Here is an 18,988-nt window from a genome sequence, read left to right as displayed (position 1 = left end):
AACAGGTCCTGATCCTGGGATTTCCACTTCCCTGCCCTGTACTCTCACCACGGGGAACACTGACCATGCGTCCGGCTTCGTTGTTGTGCCGATTCATAGCAGAGCGCGCGTCTGGTCTGTTCTCCCGGGCGTCGGCGAACTCTCGGGACACCATGCTCCCAAACTCGACATCTTCGCTGCAGCCTCCCCACTTCCAGCCTTCCCCCGGCTGGCCCTTGTGGCGGGTGTCACAGCCGCAGATGTTTGCGGTGCCCTCAGCACAGGAGCGAGTGATGGCGAAGGCGACCCCCGCGGAAGCGATGGCGTGAACAAAAGCGGATTCCCTGGTTGCTGAAACACAGAAAGCCAAGGTCTAAAATTCAGGGTCGCACCAGTGTTAGACAGAATCATATCATTTCAAAATAGCACAGATATTGATTCCAAAGGGAGAGAAATAAAGCTGAAAATGGAAAGGCAGAGCAAATTGTCAAGGCACAGAACACTAAGGCTGGAAACTGGACAGCATAGAGATTTGCCAGTGTTTAGTACTATACACTTAAATGCTGGTGAATAAGGTAGGTGTGCAGAGCAGACAGACACGTGGAAGTCAGAACTCTAAGCTATTGCATAAAGATGGCTAGGAAGGACAAAAATGGCAGGTGAACATTTCTAGTTATCGTGTTATTTCTTGAAGTGGAGTCGCAGATAGAACAAAAACATGTGGTAGTGATAGGAGTTCAGACTTTGCACAGTTACATAATGTAGGTTCTAAATCAATGGAAAGGCAATTTTATGTGACTGGGAACTGATTTAACAAAAGTGAACTGGAAACAGCTTGTTGAAGGTAAATTAGTTTCTGAATTGCATTGAAGAAAGTGACTCAAGAATAGAACTCCTAAATGTTCAGCCCCTTACATGACAAGTAAATGAAAACAAAAATGATACAGAAATTGTCTATGTGGTTAACAGTGCAGAGGAAAGCTTTAAGTTGCAAGAGTCTCATCAGGCCTGCTGAAGGGTCTCAACCCGAAAAGTCGACTGTCCATTTCCCTCCATAGATTCTGCTTGACCTGCTGAGTTTTTCCAGCTTTTTGTGTGTTGCTTGTTGAAGTATACATTCACAGCTGCCATAGGTTGCAAATGTTATATATAATACTTCCCTCTAATAATTGAAGTATAGAACAAACTGTATAATATAATGCAAACTTTAGATCATTGCAGTAAAGGAAGGATGTTTTAGCAGTGGAGAGAATTCAGAGGGAATTTGTGATGAAATGAATAGATTTGAAAAAAATTAGCTCTGAGGATAAGATTGGATAGCCTGGGTTTTATGCTGTACAGAGGAGATTTATTCCGTGTCTATAAAAGTATAAATGTCCTGATACAGAAGGTACTATTTAGCGGTGCTGAGAGATCACTGGCTCAAGGGAATAGACTTACAGTAATGATAGAAGAATCATTAAAGAAATTGTTTCTTTATACAGAGTTCTTGGACTCACTGCTGATAGAATGAGAAGATTCCCCTCAATCATTCTGTTTAAAATGGCATTAAGGTGTTGCAACAAATAAGGCTACAAAACATGCAATGAAGGGTGGGATCTGGTTAGATGGATTTTTTTCCCAATCAGCCAAGATATGATGGACAGAGCAGCCTTCTTCAGTGTTGTACACCTCCTATGCTGGGTACTGTCAGTGTTAAATAAGCACACCATGTGGTGCAACAACAGCTGCTACTTTACAATTAAATTTTGTCAAACTGTACCTCTTCTTAAGTCAAATCCAGTGGCAACAGCAAAACAATGTTCAAGAATGTCCAGTAAGGAATCCATAAAAAGTGAGCTCGAAGTCGGCAGATTCCAATATAAACACAATTAGTTTATCAAAGTGAATTGTGCATATTACTGTAGAAAATCAAACATTGATCAAAAGCTCTTCTTCTTTGGTACTTTCATGGAATTATAATAAACCTGTTAATGAGACCTCTCAAAAAAACTGGGCAGCTTTGGACCTCAGCATTCAGTGAATTGAGCAAAATGGCTTAAATTCTGCTCTCCTTTCTCACCAGGCCAGATTAAATCCAAAACAGCCCTCTTACTTATTCAGTCCTAGTTTCATCCGCTACTCAGTGATCAAATGCTATCTTCAGTGGCACTTAGCAGACTCAAAAAGATTGGTTAGATTTATCATCCTTCCACTACTACAACCTGGCTGAATTTCCAATTACAATACCTGATTCATAACTAGACCCAATGGCCACTGTTGATGGTAACCTTCCATCCAATTATGAAATTCTTGCCATTTCAGTCTTAAACTTGTCCTTCCTGACCCTGAGCCCAAACCCAGGCAGCTATCTGAAAACAACATTCCCCAATTATTTTCTCTATCCCCTTCAAGGTCCACTTGTTGAACACCACTCAGCACCATAAAGTCCTAACTTGCTAACTGGATTGGCCTTATTGTCCTCCTCTATGCTTTGCTTTAACATGTAAGAAACCCCTCTGCAATGCATTGTCAATTTGACCTCATCAGTACTGAATCCATTTGATTTGGTATTATAATCTTCTTTGTTCTTTACTGCCGGGTATGATGCTAGTAATTCTGATACCTCTTTCAACATCTTTGCTGTATGTCAATAGAATGCATACACCTTTTATTTCTACATCATTTTGCTACATATGCCTCCATTCAAGGTTTGCCCATTTATGTAATCCCACCAAAGCAGAATTAAATGGCTGTTTTCTCTTTTCTTTGCTCTCTTGCAGGGGCAGGTTTAAGCAATTTATGTAATCCTTGTAATTTAAGGCCCAATTATTCTAGACACCTGCACTGCATCTACACCAACGACAATATATCTTTCCTTTGGTGCCCAAAATTGAGTGCAGCTGCCCAGGATCTGTCCAAGGCTCTGTACAACTGAATCTTCCTCCTTTTTTGTACACCTTGGGATAAATGCCAACATTCATTAACCCTTTTTTGAACTTGCCTGCAAATGTCAAATGATTTATTTGCTTGGACTCCCAAATCTCATCTAGTTTCTTGTTATTTAGAAAGCATTTTTCTCTCTTGGATAAAAAATAAATGGCATCACTCTTACTCTCATTGGACATTATTTGACAAATACTTTTTCTAGCTCACTTAATCTGCATTTTCTATTTACTCCATTTGTAGTGTTCTGCTCCTATTTGCACTCTTATTACTGCTTCTAATTGTGTCTTATTACATCTTTGGATACTAAACTTTTTTTTCCCCTTCCTTTAAATCATTAATAATTATGTTAAAGTATTGAAGCCAAAAATAGATTAATGGGCAACAGTTGGCTTCACATCACACTAGTCAGACTAACTGCATACCTAAATCCTATTTCTTATAGTGTTTTATGAGAAAGTGTTGTTGAAAAAATTTCAGAGACAGATACAGCTTGTAATCACAGAGGTAATTTTCCAATTTGGTAATCTCAAGGGGGCATCTCAATTCTTTGGATCCAGATTTTGGAAAATCCTTTGCAGAGAGCTCTTAAATTTCAATCTGCTTTCCCATTGGGTGAGGCTCCTAATGTCAGGTGCACAGGCAGGAAATAAGTTATTTTTTAATTCTTGATAAAAGATTAGTCAGTAATATGGTTTTGCAGTGGTCCCTTGTGATAGGTTGAAGATACCCTTTCCTGATTTGATAAGTGAATTACCTTTATCCAACACGGGTCCAAAGATTGCCAAATTATCCTCAACAGTTGTGCAGTTCCACCTCCTTCCTCGAAACTGATGCTGACATTCCTGAATCCCGATTTTAACTCCTTGTGCCACACTGGGCATAATTTCCAAGTAGTTCCGACAAAATCTGAGCTGCTTTGGTACAAGGCCGGGAATACTTCCACACAATATGGGCTGAGTTCCCAGTGTTGAGTACTGGTGACCAACCGCCAAAGACCTACCCAGGAAAAGAAAGAAGAGTCTTTAAATCAGAGTTCGCAGGAAGAGAGCAAAGAACTTTCTCAGGATTTCTTTTGTTTATGAATGTTTTGTTTTGACAAACTTGCACCTGTGATGAGTAATATTTATCAGTATGAGCATGGGTGACATTCACCTACATAAAATCTGCATCAGTACTGTGATTCAAAAACAAAAACATGGCTGGTCAACAGTAAAAAATGCTTGCATTTATATAGCACATTTCATGACCTCAGAATGTCCCAATGCTAGAGAAGTGTAATCACAATTGTATATGGGAAACCCAGAAAGCATGCTTCTGCAAACAGAAAAGTGATGACTAAATAATATTTAAAACAGCTTAATGATGATTGAGGGATCAGCATTAGCAAGAACACTGTGTTTAATATTGGCAACATTGCACTGGTGTGTCAGCCCAGATTTTGCTTACATCTATTGAGTATGATTTGAACACACAACCTTCTTGGTCAGAGAGCAGAGTGCTATCAGATGAGCCATGGCCGAGTCTTTGACTCGCTAACACACAGAGCAGAAGCAGTGAGATATCACCCCTCCACTTTCACACAGCTTTTCAATTTCACTAATTCCTAGATTGCTTTTGGTCACCTGTACTGTTTCTTTAGTTAAATAGAAAATAGAACAGTACAGCACAGGACAGGCCCTTCGGCCCACAATGTTGTGCCAAGCTAATTAAACCAATGACTCCTAATTAATCCAATCCTTCTTCCCCACACATAAACCATATCCTTCCCTCTGTACATATTCATGTGCCTATCTAAGAGTCTCTTAAATGCCCCTATGTTATCTGCAGTGCATTCCAGGCTCCCACCACTCTCTGTAAACATATTGCCTCACACATCTCCTTTGTACTCTACCCCTCTCACCTTAAATACATGCCCTCCAGTACTAGACATTTCAATCCTGGGAAAAAGATACCGGCTCTTTACCTATGCCCCACATAATTTTATAAACTTCTTTCAAATCTCCCCTCAGCCTCTGCCACTCGTGAGAAAACAGCCCCAGCTTTTCTAACCTCTCCTCTTAGGACATGTCCTCCAAACCAGGCAACATCCTGGTAAACCTCCTCTGCACCCTCTCCAAAGCCTCCACATCCTTCTTGTAATGAAGTGTCCAGAATTGATAGCAATAATTTAAATGGGAAAGAGAGAAATGTTATGTATATTTTTCCCTAATTTACCTTTTTTTTTACAAAGACCTTTTTTTAATCACTTTCCCAGGAAACTGAAGATGGCAGAAAACATGAGACAGAGGTTATGATGAGGTTAATGGTACAGGCAGATGTTCCACCCTGGTCCTGGAATTTCTGTCTTCACAGGGTGTGTGGGAATGAGATTTCTTGATTACTTTTGTGTAACTGGTAAGGGATTATGCACTGTGTCCTGCCTGTGAACTTTATTTATGTTCTACTAATTTTTGTTCACATTTTCTGTCAATTTCTACCATTAGAAACAGGTATGTCAACATTTTTCGTATCATTTTGCTATATCAATTGTTTCTTTTGGTCATAAGATCTGGCCATTTAGTTGCTTGGTGAAGCTAAGCTGCTCTGAACCATTTCCATTTCGTATATAAAGTAAAACATAATCACCAATAAATCACGGAAATTCACTAGCACTGTCATTTTTTTTTAAATGGGTTATCTACTTCATTTCCCTTCAGTTCATGCTATCTCCATTCAAATATTTTAAGTGGCAATAGAATTTAATGAGTTAGAGAAGGATTAGAAAGGAGACAGGAGAAATTCATTCATTAAGAAATTATCAGTTCAGGAACTCCTTTCCAGAAAGTGAGGCAGAGGTGGAAATCTTCATCTCTGTCGAAAAGTACTTGTGTATATATCAGAAGTATCTGCAAGACTAGCAGCTAAGAGATGAAGATTGGGACAAGGTAGTACCATTTTTATGATCCTGTAATACCCTTGGTGTGTGAAGCTCCTCAGTGTAGAAAACAGAACAAGCTCTCATTCTGTATGGAACTCTCCCATATTACTTCTCTCAATCTCTCCAAATCACATTGCACTTGACATATTGCCTTACACACCCTTACTCTTTGATGCTTAAGTAGGATTCTTTAGCATTACTGTACTTACCTCTATTCTTTACCTGTGACACTGACAGCTGTATCATCTTTGCCTAGCCACCTGAACTGAATACTGCCTATTGTTACCATGTGAGTATCTCATTCTGCTCCAATCCTTTGTTCAGATCTAATTCAATATATTTTGGATTGATTCCAAGAACTTAAGAACTCAACAAAAACGATCTGCCACGAACAGCCATTTAACTCTTTTTCTCCTCAACTTCAATCTTCTAAAGTTGGTGTGCGGTCTGGCTGTCGTCTGTGTTCTCTCAAAACGAGGAATGTCCCAGATTCTGCCACTGGTCTCTTTTGCAAAACTGGTGTAGAGATTAGCAGAAAGCAATAATTATCATCCACTGTGCCCCTGCTTGGAAATATATTTTTGAATACAGTGTTGCTAGAGGTTAAAATTAGTTACACTAATTGGCTATGATGGCTCTCCTTGACTGAATGGCCTACTAGGTTTTTTTATTTTTTTGGAATGTGGATGGTATTGGAAGGCAACATTTATTGTTCATCTCTGATTGGCTGGGGTTTCCAAACTTCAGTCACATGATATGAAACTGGAATATTTATGATAATTCCCAGCTTCTCTACAAGATTGCTTTCTGATGCCAATGTACAGGCGATCTGATTCATTGACCCTGAATTTGCAACACTTGACTTGAAGTCAAGGATTGCCATTTAGATGGAGATTCTGTCCTTGGACTTTGCGGAGAGTCAACTATGACTCAAAGATCTGGACTCAAGCCTTACTTTGGGACCAATTAAGTATTGGTGTATTATTGTCACTTGTACCGAGGTACAGTGAAAAACTTGTCTTGCATACCGTTCATATAGATCAATTCATTGCACAATGCATTGAGCTAGTACATGGTAAAACAATAACAGTGACATCCTTTTAAGTAAGACACAAAACCCAGATGCAAAAGGGTTGACTGAGATCAACATTCTCAGGCCAATGACCTTTCATCAAAAGTCCAAAAATGAAACAAACTAAGTCTTGGATCTGAAATATTAACCCTATCTCTCTCTCTCCACACTTGTTTTCTGATCTGTTGGTTTCCTGTTTTTATTTCAGATTTCTATATCTGAAGTATTTTGCTCTGGTATCATTTGATCAATTTCAATCCCTGAGCAATGACTCGTGGGAAGCGATGGATGACTGTGGGTTGTCTACACCCTTGATGAAGAGGGGGCATGCAGTTTTGAAACACCAGCCTCATTAACATTGGACTGCCAACTGCAGGGTGCTAGACAGGCAAAGGGTAATTGTGTGGGCCAGTGTGGTTGAGGAAGTACAACCACAAAGGTGGAGATGGTTACCACTTTTTTCATCCTGTTGTCTGTGGAATTGGTCAAATACGCCAGTGCACTGCACTCAATTTTGACACACAATGGCAGTCCATCTTCCAGGACCTTATATTGTTTATTAAAAGGCTATTGCCTTAGACAGGTAAGGTTTCAGTCACACAGATCATAACCTGAGATAGATCACTGAGCTTGTTTTGAAGCCATTATTAATTGCTAATAAATGTGAAAGCCCATCAGTTTGCTTTGAAAGTTGTCAGAGATAATGCAATGGCAATCATTTTCTCCAGTCCATCCCCATTGCCAATGATCCCAATAACTCTGCACTTTATCCACCACATTCTTCGTTCTTTGCTTTTCCTCTATTCCCTCCCACTGCCAATCATTTTCCCTCCCGCCTTTCTCTTCCCATTGCCATACAGGTTTGCCTCTCCTGCTGCTATTAACATTGGCAATTCTTTAGCCTTGACCACCAAGATCACAGAAGAACCAGGCATATATCTAACTTACTTTTTGGAAGCTTGCTGCATTGCAAATTGCTGCCACATTGCCTGCAAAACACTCATTTTAATTCAATATAATTCATCATCGATGAAGTCCTTTCAATTGCTTCAGAGAAATGTGAATGAAATCAGAAGCAGTTCCTATTCTTTTTCCAAACAATGACTCATCTCTTTTGCACAAATGTTAAGAAATTAATCTTTATGTGCATATTATTGAAAGTACACTATAGGTGCCAGTTGACCAACCCCGCAACATTTTTTTCAGTAAATAATGCACGGGAAACTCTGTTATCCTTGATTTAACATTCCAATTACTTGTTATTCAATATCATTACCTGCCAATCTCGAAAACTGGCAAAAGGCCACTGACAGCTTCAAATAAATTGGCAACATGAGAATAAGCAAGATGGATGTGCACAACATTTCTGGTTTTGAGTTGAAAAAAAACGATACAGATACACATGCCTAGAAATTCAGTTGCATAATGCTGCTTCTTTCAGTGTTATGCAAACAAAAATCCACTTTTTAAAGTGAAACATGGTAATGATCATTTTATGTCAATCAGAAAACTTGGCTGCGGACTTCCTGATATGAGTCACCCTGTGATCCTGATGTGATTTCTGCATCAGGCCCACACATGATGATCTCATTCCCCATGCAATGCTGCTTTTGGAGTGTTGCTTGGGAATTAGGTCACATTGTCTTGGAGGGACTTTTATTGGGCATTCCTGGACCCATGTTTAACTTGCACAAAACTGGACTGTAATACCTACAAGCAAATTAATTACTTAACTTCATCCATGTTTCTTCATCTGCTGCAACCCTAAACATCCATCCTGAACTGATACCACCACCTCCTCTCCTGATCTCCTGATCCGTGAATCTGTGGCCAGTCCAATATCTAAATCAACATCCATGCCTGCCACCCCTCAGCACTGTGATGTTGGTTGGCTATTCTTGATTCGCTAACTCCAATTCTCAAACTGTGCCAGTCAATCCACCCCTGATCCCTCCTAGTGCTGGTCACAGCACATGCCTGGCTGTCCAGAAAGCCAGTGACTTTCCAAGCCTTGCCCTGGGAAAGGAATACGGGACAACATTTTCATCTCCTGATCTGTTACACCCACGTCTTGGGTCGTGAGCACAACTGAAGTTTCTAGTATGGATAAGACAATCAAGATGATCATTGGCATCACATCACTGTCCCATTCTGGCACAAAAAATACTACATTATATTCTTTTTCCTTCCTCCTTTCACATGTGATTAGTACATTTAATGTGCATCATACTACTTCTCCCTTTTTGAAAAGGAAGAGCGATTTACACATTCACATTATTTACAGATTTAACTTATTGATAGTTGACTGAGTCTCTTTGATCTTCTCAAAGGAACTTGCATTATTGGTATTGTATCTACCACTTGACTTGTGGAAGGTGTAACTTCTTGACTTGGTTCAGTACAATCTTGTGTCATTTTCTCCAGTCTCCACTGGATCAGTTTCTGGAATCTACTAATAATGAAGTAACTCTTCAATATACTTTTTTTATTTATAATTTATGTGCACACCAATGGCTTTATCTACATTGTTTGCAAATGTCCCTTTGTACTGCACACTTTCACCATCACTCCAAAATCCATTTCTAAATGTCAGATTTGACATGTGTTGTTAACACACAAACTCCATCATGTTATTTTCATTGTTTCTCTCAACAACTTGAGTTATAATTTTATTTGTATTTCAACTGCTTGTCTTTCACTCCCCCCTCAAGATCCGATAAAACAAATCCCAATTGCGTTCTTAGCCTTCAGTGTGTTAGAGGACAACCCGCCATGAAATGTGGCATCATATGTAGTTAGAAAGAATTTTACCAATCAATGTCCCATTGTCAAACTTGACGACTCTTGTAATACATGTTCTTCAGTCATTCTTTGACAATCTTACTGTAGCATTTCAAGCAGGTTAAAATCTTGAATGAAGTTGATCTGAGACTAGTTCTGACAGTATTCCACTGCATGAGAAAACAGATCTCAATTCTTCAATAATATGTTCTGTTGTGGGACAAAACTCAATATAATTCACCTAAATCCATTTTCTATGATTCCACGGGTTTCATCAGTCCCCTCATTACAATAATCAATTGCCTTCATGCTCAAAATTTCAGAATGTTCAGCATGACACTCTTCTAAAAGTGGAGAAAAACAGATGGTCAAAGTTTCAGGTCAGGACCCTTCTTCAGGACTGAAAGAAGGGTCCTGACCCAAAATGTTGACCATCTGCTTTTCTCCACAGATGCTGTCTGGCCTGCTGAGTTCCTCCAGCATCTTTTTTTTTCATCTAGATTCCAGCATCTGCAGTCCCTTGTTTCTTGAGCTCTTCTAAAATGTGTGCTTTCAATACACTTGGTACAAAAGCCCTGTCCCCATTCCCAATTTAACACAACCTTGTTCAATCAACAACTCATCACGTTCTATATGGTATGGCCTTATTACTGTGCCTGGACATTTGACTTAGTAATATCTCTTAAGTTTATTCATGGATTTCTTTTAGAAAGATATTGTTTTTGTGCCTTTTTGGCTTTCTTCATTGCTGTAAGTAGAACATTATCTACAATTATCAATGCGAAGGTCATTCTTTCACTGAATTCTCATATTGTCACCTTGGCAATCTTGAGACGATGTTCACATGGATGGACTGACCAATTAACCAGACTCTGCTTCCTGACATTTGTGTTGGTGCAACAACTGCTGGAGAAGCCCAATTCTCCATTATTCTCTCTGGCCTCAACAAATCCCCTCTTTAGTTTTTTGCTGTGAGATCTTCTCTCTGTGAAGAATTCATGCTACTAGAATTGTTTTGATTTACTACCTCAGCTTTATACTTGCATGCTGAGGATATGGGCTATTTTTTTGACAGTTAAGGCATTTTGCTGTTTTGATTTAATGTACATGTTATGGTTTGTATTACACCTATAACAGCAATTTGTGCAAGTTTCACCCAACTACATTGGATTTTACTTTGAAATTCTAGCCTTTGTTGTCGCTCTATGACTTTAAACTGTCATCATATTGAATAGATTGGAGGAAATTCTTTAGTACTCATCAATGTCATCTCTATCAACATTGTAATTTTGCAAGATCAATGTGAGAGTGTGTGTTTAATTACTTTTATTGAACTTATTCATTAATTAAGTCACAAAGTCCAAGAAAGAACACAAGATAAAGAAGCAGGAGGAAGCCATTACACCATGTGTGCATGCTCCACCATTCAATAAGATCATGGTTTACCTTCTACCTCAGTGTCATCTTCCTGCACTAACCTCATATCCCTTGATTCTTTAAATATCCAAAACCCTATTGATCTCTGCCTTGAATATATTCAGTGACTGAGCCTTCACAGCCATTTGCGGAATGAATTCCCGTTTTGCATGAAGAAATTTCTCACCACCTCTGTCCTGGTTGGCCAACCATTTATTTTGAGACTATTACCCTTGGTTCCAGGCACCCCAACCAGGGAACAATCTGCTCTGATAACTACCCAATCAAACCCCATAAGCATTTCGTATGTTTCAATGAGATCACCTCTTTTGCTTAGTCTCTCCTCATATGACAAACCTGCCATTCCAGAAATCAATCTGGTGAAACTTTGCTGCACTTCTCCTATTGCAAGTAAGGAGACCAATCCTATACACAATATTCTACAATGACTATTGTGTATAGGAAGAAGGGTCCTGACCTGAAATGTTGACTGCCTGCTTTTCTCCACGGATGCTGCCTGGCCTGCTGAGTTCCTCTAGCATCATAGTGTTTTTCATCAATATACTGTCCCACCTGACTTCTGATTCTTCATTCCAAATTCATAGCTCTCCATAATTTCTGATGGTTTAGGACTAAGATAATCCTGTAACTTCTGTAACATCTCAGTAAGAAAGATATCATTTGCTTTAGGCTTGCTACTATGCAGTATGTTTTGGAACACATTTCATTCAGTAGCTTTCTTGCGATCCAGTATAGCATCAATTTGTGCAAGCCAGCTGTTTATCCCCCTCCTATAGAGTATGACTGATATTCTCTCCCTTGAGTAGCTTGACAGTTAGTCACAGCTGTGCTTATGAACTTTGACGGTGCCTCAAACTGCTGCTTTGGCCATCAAGTGCTGTCGGCTCAGAGATAAGAGTCCTTGCTTGATACAAAGTCAGCATTTTCTTTGCATCACATGATGTCCATTCTTTGCATCCTCAATGCTAGTTTGTAATGCAAGTGCATGTTATACATTACTTGTTCCACCTGGGTGTAGTTCAGTTAACATTGAGAATCACAGGAGTGACACCAAGAACTGATGCAACACATACGTGTTTATATAAATCTTTAACTACACTCCACGTGTATGTATGTCATATTTATACATTACAAGTTTACATGCACTACAAGTCAGTTACAAGTTAGAAAGTTCCTTTATAAAAGATCAATCTTAACTTCAGTTGTGTGATCTGGTCCATTAAAATGGAATAGATGGACAGAAGCTACTTCTACTGCTTGGGGAACCCCATCTAGGCTTGCTCTAAAAATTAAAGCCAGGCCTTTAAGAAGTTCAATGCTTCTACAAGAAAAGATTGTAACTATATTTTGAAAGTGATACTTGGCCAAATAATTTTAAATCTGAGGTTGAAACATCGCCAAATTATGCAACAGTGGTGCATAAATGGAGTAAGATTCAGTTCTTGCCTGTTTGACCTCATCTTCAGAAGACTGACATTTTTCCCTTCCCTTTCAATTCAACTAAGCTACCTTCCTTACCCTGCCTTATACTTCGCTTCCATTTCCCCTCAACCCATTTCTTCATATTGATGGGTCATGCTACAAAACACAAGGAGTTAGAATAATCTGGTGCACAAACATGGGTCACCGATTCCACTTCATTTCAACTGGAAGTTAAAATTAATGTATAATAAAGGGAGGTTCACCTTGTAACTAACCCACGTTACAATTGCTGTTGCTCCCTAAAGAAGAACGTAGAGGGAGCTTCACTCTCCATCCAACTTGTTTCACTATCTATCCTTGTACACCTCAATATGGTGCAACATCTTTACCCCAATGTTCATCCATTTTGCAAAATTGGAAGTCTCTGACACCTCACACATCTACATATACAGGCAGTCTTATGCCTTTTTGGTTGCATATTATATTGCTGAGTTATTTGATCTAGTTCTGAAGTAGGTGAAGGTTTTCATAAAGGGTCAGGTTACACACTTCCAGCCCACATTACACATACTCAGCTGCTGCTCTGGATTCTCAGTACTCATTTGTGTCTGGGATAATGGCATGCCATGATTTAATAAACTGTGGATTGCTAATATTCAAGCTAAGAAAAATATTCCTAAACTTACTGCAGAAGCTAAGTGTGCACAGGGTTGGGATTATTACATTGACATGGATAGGGGAGTGGCTAACAAACAGAAAACAGCATAAATGGGTCATTTTTGGACTAATGGTAATCAGTAACTAATGGGATGCCACAGGGATTAGTGTTGGGAGCTCAATTATTTGTAATCTATATTGATAAATTGGATGAAGGATCCGAGTGTACTGTAGCCAGATTTGCTGATGATACAAAACTAGGTGGATTAGCAGATTGTGAGGAGGACACAAAGAGCTGGCAAAGGGATATTGTTAGGTTAAGTGAGTGGAAAAGAAGTTAGCAGATGGAGTATATTGTGAGAAAAAGTGTGGTTATCACCTTTGGAAGGGAGAATGAAAAAGTTGATTATTTAAAGAGTGCGGCAACAAAATATTGTGGCACAAAGAGATCTTGGAGTCCTTGTGCATGAAACACAATAAATTAGCATGCAGGTACAATAAGTAATTGAGAGCTAATGGAATGTTTATTGCAAGGGCAAGAAATTAAAATTTTCCTGGCAGACAAGCAACATCTGTATTAAATCACTCTGACATGATTTAAATATTAAAATAGGCCAATGGCAGAGCCATATATAAATAAATCACTGCATTAAATCATCTCTTTGCAGAGGCTATCAGATATTTTTGAGTGCCAATTGCTAGGAAGTTCAGTTATACGAGAAGCAAAGGAGCATCTTGTGTCATTAAATAGAGCTCGCACACTCAAAGATCCTTCCTTCAATGGGAAGGAGTGAAATCCTGGACTGGATCCTGTCTTGGGAGGTTGTGGGAGAAAGGGGAAAGAAGTGTTAGATTTGGACACATGTGGCTGCCAGGATTATGGATTAGTCAGGGTTGACCAATAGGTGAAGGTTGGGAGATGGGCATAGGATTAATTGTCAGGGTTGAGAGGTATGAATGATGGTATGGAGTAGGGGGAACCTCAGTGGTTACATGAGGTGGGTTTGGTGTGGGAAGGGAATTGAGTAATGATCCATAAGTTTATTGGGAAGCCTGAAAGAGATCTGGGTAAATACCTACATTAAATGTTCACTGTGTGGGCTGGAATCCAATCAGGCAGGCCACCCAAGTCATGATGAAACTGGCTTCACGGTGGCTGTGAAAGTCTGTTCCCTCATGAGGGATCCATGGATTTTGCAGGTGGCATCAGTGCATTACAACTGGCTGATATTCAGATACACTTATAAAGCAACGGCGCTTCAAAGCACCACGATTGAACCAATTTTAGTAAACATTAGCAAGACATTAAAGTGCGCTAGACACAAACAATGAAAAATATATACTGTGGCTACAAATTTTGAGTCTGCTGTATATCTGCATTGTATTATACACCCATAACACATGGATCATTTTGATTCCATTGTGGTTAATTGTGGAATTGACACTATTTTGGAGGTAATATAATCACTATACTAATGTTTACACTGTGTATTTATGTGGTTTAACTTGTTTTTGCAGTTATTGGTAAAATGCTGCATAAAAGCTGAGTGTACTTTGGGTGTCACAAGCAGCTGAAAAGGTGTTAAGTAATTGCAAACTTTAAAAAAAATATATATATACCCATTTTATGGGAGCATGCAAGGCAGGCTAGCTTTCTTAAAAAAGTACAACAACGTTGTCAGCTCTGCGGCTGGCCATAGTTTTCTTGGTAATGCTCTAGATATTCTGAGGTTCAGCATCACAGTTTTCTTTCATTCATTAATCCTGTGGCTCTGATAATCAAGAATTTATATTTAGCCCTAGGTATTGGAGAATGTTGTTATAGTGGCAAGTAACCAGATTAATGAGATGAGGTTATCATCGTTTAGGTTGCGAACCATTGCTGTAATATTGAGAAATGCCAAAAACCATCAGTCTTCAGTGTGACGCAGAAAATTGGATCCCAACCTGCAGAGGGAATTTTTAATGCCTTTATCTGATTCTCCTTCATCCTCACCAGGAAGCTGACTGATCTTTTTCAGAGTTCTAGGTCTCCAGCCTGCAATGACTGTCAGGGAGTGTCGGTGATTCTAGGCTCATATGGGGCCAAGGAGCCTTGACATTAAGGCAGGTGGTGAAGGCAATGGCTGGATAGGTGGGTTAGGGTCACGAAGGCCTGGGGTATGGTGGGCTGGTGCAGCACTGACTCAGGTGACAGGGGCTTCAGCACCCAAGGACTGTAACGGCTTGGGGGGGGGGTGGGGGTGGTTTGCGGAAGAATGGATGGATCAGGAATCAGGTATGGGGGGTTCAGCATCTCAGGATGTAGGTGGGACCTTGAAGGACTGTCGTTGTGTTCAAGGTCCGGGCAGAGAACCTGATTGGGAATTGGGCGATTAGGAGTTTGGGCTGGGATGGTAACCAACCAGGACCTGCGGGTGCTGTGGGATATAGGGGTGGGTGGGGCCATTTTGTGTGAGGGTGGGCTGGATACAATGGGATTTTCCTTATGTGGAAGACCCTGCCGCTTAATGTTAGTGAAACATGGTTGTTCCAGGAGGGACCAATGGTTATCGATTTCCATTTGTTTGTGGAAAAACACAGAATGATGTAATGAAAGTACACAGATGAAATGAGACCAGAAGTACCCAGTGGAATTTTCAGCACACCACTGAATGCAACTGAAGACATCAGCTGCCATTTTGACAAGTGTCTGATGGGATCCAATTTCTCTGCCTTATTGTACAAAATCTATCACTGATAAAATGACCTAAATGTGCCTTCTGTCTTATGAGTTGAATTGTGCAAATTCAGAAATTAATCCTGCACTCTCCTGGAAGATAAACTGATTAACATTTTGGGGTGATAATTTAGAAAACTGCCAAGTCTTCCATACTTGCTCTGGTTTTCTCCTTTCATCTAACAAAGTGGGTCTCTGGAACCTACCTACTGAACCCAAATGAATTGATCCATCCTGATATTATGAGCTATGTCCAAGTTAACTACTTTGTCGCCAACAAGTGATTACATTTCACAAGAATCCTCTTAGTAAAACCTTTTGGGCATTCTGAGAGGGATGTGAAAGGCACCCATAAAATCAAAAATCTTTTTTTTTAAATTGTGTTAAATGGTGTCAATTCAGCAGAATACAAATCTGGTGGACACCAAAAATGCACGTTGGTCTGATTCGTCAGGTTATTTCCAGACAGGGAGGTGAAAAATGGTTCCCAGTAATCCAGCTGGCTCTTAAAAATAAATAATAAAGGGGAATTTTAACCCCAAAATGAGTGGGTTTGGATTGGACTGAACACTAAAAGGCAAAAATCTGAAACAGATAGAAATTGAGCTTTACACTCTTTCAGTGTGCAAAATGTATGTTGCACATTGCATTAATGCTCACTTGGATCTCCTGAAAAATATGTTAAATTGGTCAACACCCTGTGAAAAGAAGTGCAAAAATTGATGCCTTAAAGTGGAATCTGTATGGCTCCTTTTTCACAGATGCCATGTCCTTGCCGGACTTGCCACTGGAATGTCTAAAGAACTTTCACCCTGGCAGCCACAGTATGCAGCAAAACAGGCTATTGTAGAGGTGAAGGGAAAGTGGGTGAGGAAGGACATTGCATCCTCCTTTGGGCTGAACACCCAATCATCTGGCTGAGTGAAACCATAGCCACCAGAAGATGTCGGATGATCACAATTCTGGTGATCACAGCGAGCAGTTTAGAATTGATTTGAACAAGGAGGCTGCCGTCAGTGAAGGGTACATTGAAAAGTGAGGTTGGCAGATGTTGTGTGCAGTACATCGATGAGACAGAGCCAACCCTTTAATCAGCGTCTCATCATTGATCACCATAAGTTGTGCTCCTCGCTCTTTGGTGAGTGAACAGCGAAGGCTGTAAGTTGCACACAGAGCTCCAGCAGTGCAGGAAACATACACTGCACAACCTGTGATGTCATTAGGCATGCAGCTGATGCTGGCCAAATATCAGCCGTGCCAAGGTAAGTCATGTGTGGAAATGCCTGGAACAATATTCCAATGTGTACAAACCGCTCTTATGTAGCACTTTCATTCTAAAAACATACACAAGTGTAATACAAGTTCTATTATTTTACCCGAGGTGGTTGGGTTCCATTTGGTTCATTCGTTTAGTTTGATTTATTATTATTGTCACATGTGCCGAGGTACAGTGAAAAACTTTGTTTTGCAATCCATCCATACAGATCATTTCACCACATCAGCACATTGAGGTAGCACAAGGGAAAACAATAACGGAATGCAGAATAAAGCGTTTACAGTTCCAGAGGAAGTGCAGTGCAGGCAGACAATAAGGTGCAAGGCCGGAATGAGATAGGTTGTGAGGCCAAGAGTGCAGCTTATTATAGTAGGAAACTGTTCAACAGTGTTATAACAGTGGGATGGAAGCTGTCCTTGAGTCCAGTGGCACATGCTCTCAGGCTTTTGTATCTTCTGCCCGATGGGAAGGGGAAGAAAAGAGATGTCTGCGGTGGGCTCAGGGAACATGGCAGGTGGGTAGGGGTGTGAGAGAGAAATTGAATCCCTAAGGCAAGTGCTTTTACTAAACCATCTGTGGGTCAGGAGGTGTAGGAGAACTTCCTCCAGTCCCAGCAAGCTACCCCAACCCCCACTATAATTGTTTGCTCTCTCCTATTCCCTTACCACTGTCCTGTTATTGAACTTCTCCCAAATCACCATTGACATCCCCTGGTCCCATCAGGCTCAAAGCCCTTGCATCTATTACTGCAGGACACCTTACCCAATATGCCAAACCCAATCCATCTGCCAAATAAAGTGGTAGATAGGATATCTATGAAAAAGAAATTGGAATGATGCCTTATAATTAAACACTGTAGGGCTTTCAGAAAATCTGAACTTTGGGTGTCCTGTACTTCTAAGCAATACTTCCACACTCTCTCCCAGGCTCTGAGCTGGTCATAGAGTCATAAAATCATAGAGCACAGAAACAGGCCCTTTGGCCCATCATGTCCATGCTAATCATCTGCTACCCATCTACACTAATCCCATTTACCAGCACTTGGTCTGCGGCTTTCTAAGGCTTGGTGATTCAGGTGCTCTTCTGCATACTTCCAGTATTGAACCCATTGGCTTTCATTGCTTCGAGATGGAGTAGTTTGCAGGAAGCCCCACTCACAATCTGCATTTTTCCACATTTATTCCACCTTTAGTAGCTAATGAGAATTTAATATTCTAGTGAACCATATTTGATAGTAAATTTAATGACAAAAAATGTGTCAACCAGTCATATAACATAAATAAACCAGCTACACCAATAAACTGAGAAACCAATACTAAAAATAAACCAATATAACATTAAAACATATTTGCAACCTGTCAATATTATGGCACATAAACAACAGCTCAACACTAAATAATATCTGATATTAAAAATATTAAAGGAAACAAATGGGAATTTCTTAATATTAAGATATTTATTTATTAGTCACATGTACATCAAAACACACAGTGAAAGGCATCTTTTTTGCATTACTGAGGATATGCTGGGGGCAGCCCGCAATTGTCGCCACTCTTCCGGCACCAACATAGCATGCCCACAGCTCCTAACCTGTATGCCTTTGGAATGTGGGAGGAGACCGCAGCACCGGGAGGAAACCCACGCAGACACTGGGAGATGAACTCCTTACAGACAGCAGCAGGAATTGAACCCGAGTCGCTGGCGCTGGAATAGCGTTACACTAATTGTTACACTACCATGCCACCCCAGCACCAGTGCCCCAGCACTCTAATGCCCCAGCATTGAAGTTACTATTAAAAC

General features: G+C 40.1%; 1 protein-coding gene across 2 annotated transcripts in view; it reads right to left on the bottom strand.

The window, feature by feature from the left end:
- Nucleotides 1-18,988, bottom strand: part of wnt3a (wingless-type MMTV integration site family, member 3A) — a 74,497-nt gene that overhangs the window by 7,644 nt on the left and 47,865 nt on the right. For both annotated transcript variants that reach the window (XM_052023301.1, XM_052023303.1), the window contains 2 exons: nt 3,662-3,903; nt 65-330 (listed from right to left, as the gene is read on the bottom strand). In XM_052023301.1, coding sequence (XP_051879261.1) covers nt 65-330; nt 3,662-3,903 — 508 coding nt within the window. The remainder of the gene's footprint in view (nt 1-64; nt 331-3,661; nt 3,904-18,988) is intronic.

This window comes from Pristis pectinata, chromosome 9 (genome assembly GCF_009764475.1).
Source record: "Pristis pectinata isolate sPriPec2 chromosome 9, sPriPec2.1.pri, whole genome shotgun sequence".
Lineage (NCBI taxonomy): Eukaryota > Metazoa > Chordata > Chondrichthyes > Rhinopristiformes > Pristidae > Pristis > Pristis pectinata.
This window is presented reverse-complemented; position numbering and strand designations above follow the sequence as displayed.